We start from the raw sequence: 969 nt of genomic DNA, 5'->3' as shown, positions 1-969 counted from the left end.
AGAGAGAGAGAGAGAGAGGGAAGAAAGAGAAAGATCAAGGAGCCAGAGGGGACAGCCGCAGGCTGGATGCTACCACAGGGGAGGATATATCGCAAGGGGAAGGTAGAGGGGATAACTCAAGGGCGAAGGGAGGACGAGGGGATGGAGATCGTCGCCCCTGACAGGGGGAAGAGCGCGCCGGTGCTGCCCGGCACATTGTTGCCGCAGTGGCTGCCGCCGGCTGTGGAGGAAGAGCCAGAGGAGATGGAGGACAGCGACGCGCTGGAGGCAGCGGTCCCAGACAACAGCGATGAGGAGGACCCCCCGCTGGACGACAGCGGCATGCCGGGACCCGAGGAACTCATGCTGGATGGCGACGACGATGGGGCTGACGACTGGAACAGGATGGTCGGCGGAGCGGACCCGGTGATCGGATGGTCGGCGTATGTTTCGCACAGGAAGGAAAAGTGCCGGGCTCGGGCCCGAAGGTGAGGCTCCTTGAAGCGCGGGGCCTCCATGGCCGAGCGTTCGCCATTGATCAACTTGGCCAGCAGGATCTCCCGGAGCTCCGAAGCATCGAATTCCGGGGGGGCCGGCAGCTCCGGGGCAAATTCCGGCACATCGTCCCGCGCGCAGACCTCCATCCGGTACCGGGGAACTGGGGTCTGGCTGGCGACGAAGGGGCGTCGCGACCGGATCGGCCGCACCACCGCCTGGATGTGCGTGAACTGCGAGCGGAGGGTGGTCGGATCGAACCCGACCGCTGGGTCTCCCTCGTGGAAGATGATCAGGCACACGTCATTGCCGATGTGGCGTTTGCGCTGGATCTGCTGGGGGTCTGAAGGGTTGTAGGGCAGGAGAGTCGACACGTGGAACATGATCTCGATATCCCGCCACTCGGTGAAGATGGAGTAGGCACCGGACTTGTCCTGGCCTGGGAGGCGACACGTGGTAGCGGGGGGGGGGGGGGGGGGGGGGGGGGGGGGGGGG

The 969-nt window shown here is 65.5% G+C and overlaps 1 protein-coding gene across 1 annotated transcript; it reads right to left on the bottom strand.

Annotated features, from left to right (window-relative positions):
• Window positions 1-116: 116 nt before the first annotated feature.
• H696_03478 (hypothetical protein) lies at window positions 117-857 on the bottom strand (the record flags this gene model as incomplete). The annotated part of the gene is made up of 1 exon (XM_009497342.1): window positions 117-857. The coding sequence occupies one exon, from the start codon at window positions 855-857 to the stop codon at window positions 117-119; it is 741 nt and encodes a 246-aa protein (XP_009495617.1).
• Between the last annotated feature and the right edge of the window lie 112 nt (window positions 858-969).

This window comes from Fonticula alba (assembly GCF_000388065.1).
Source record: "Fonticula alba strain ATCC 38817 unplaced genomic scaffold supercont2.5, whole genome shotgun sequence".
In the NCBI taxonomy this organism is placed as follows: domain Eukaryota; order Rotosphaerida; family Fonticulaceae; genus Fonticula; species Fonticula alba.
This window is presented reverse-complemented; position numbering and strand designations above follow the sequence as displayed.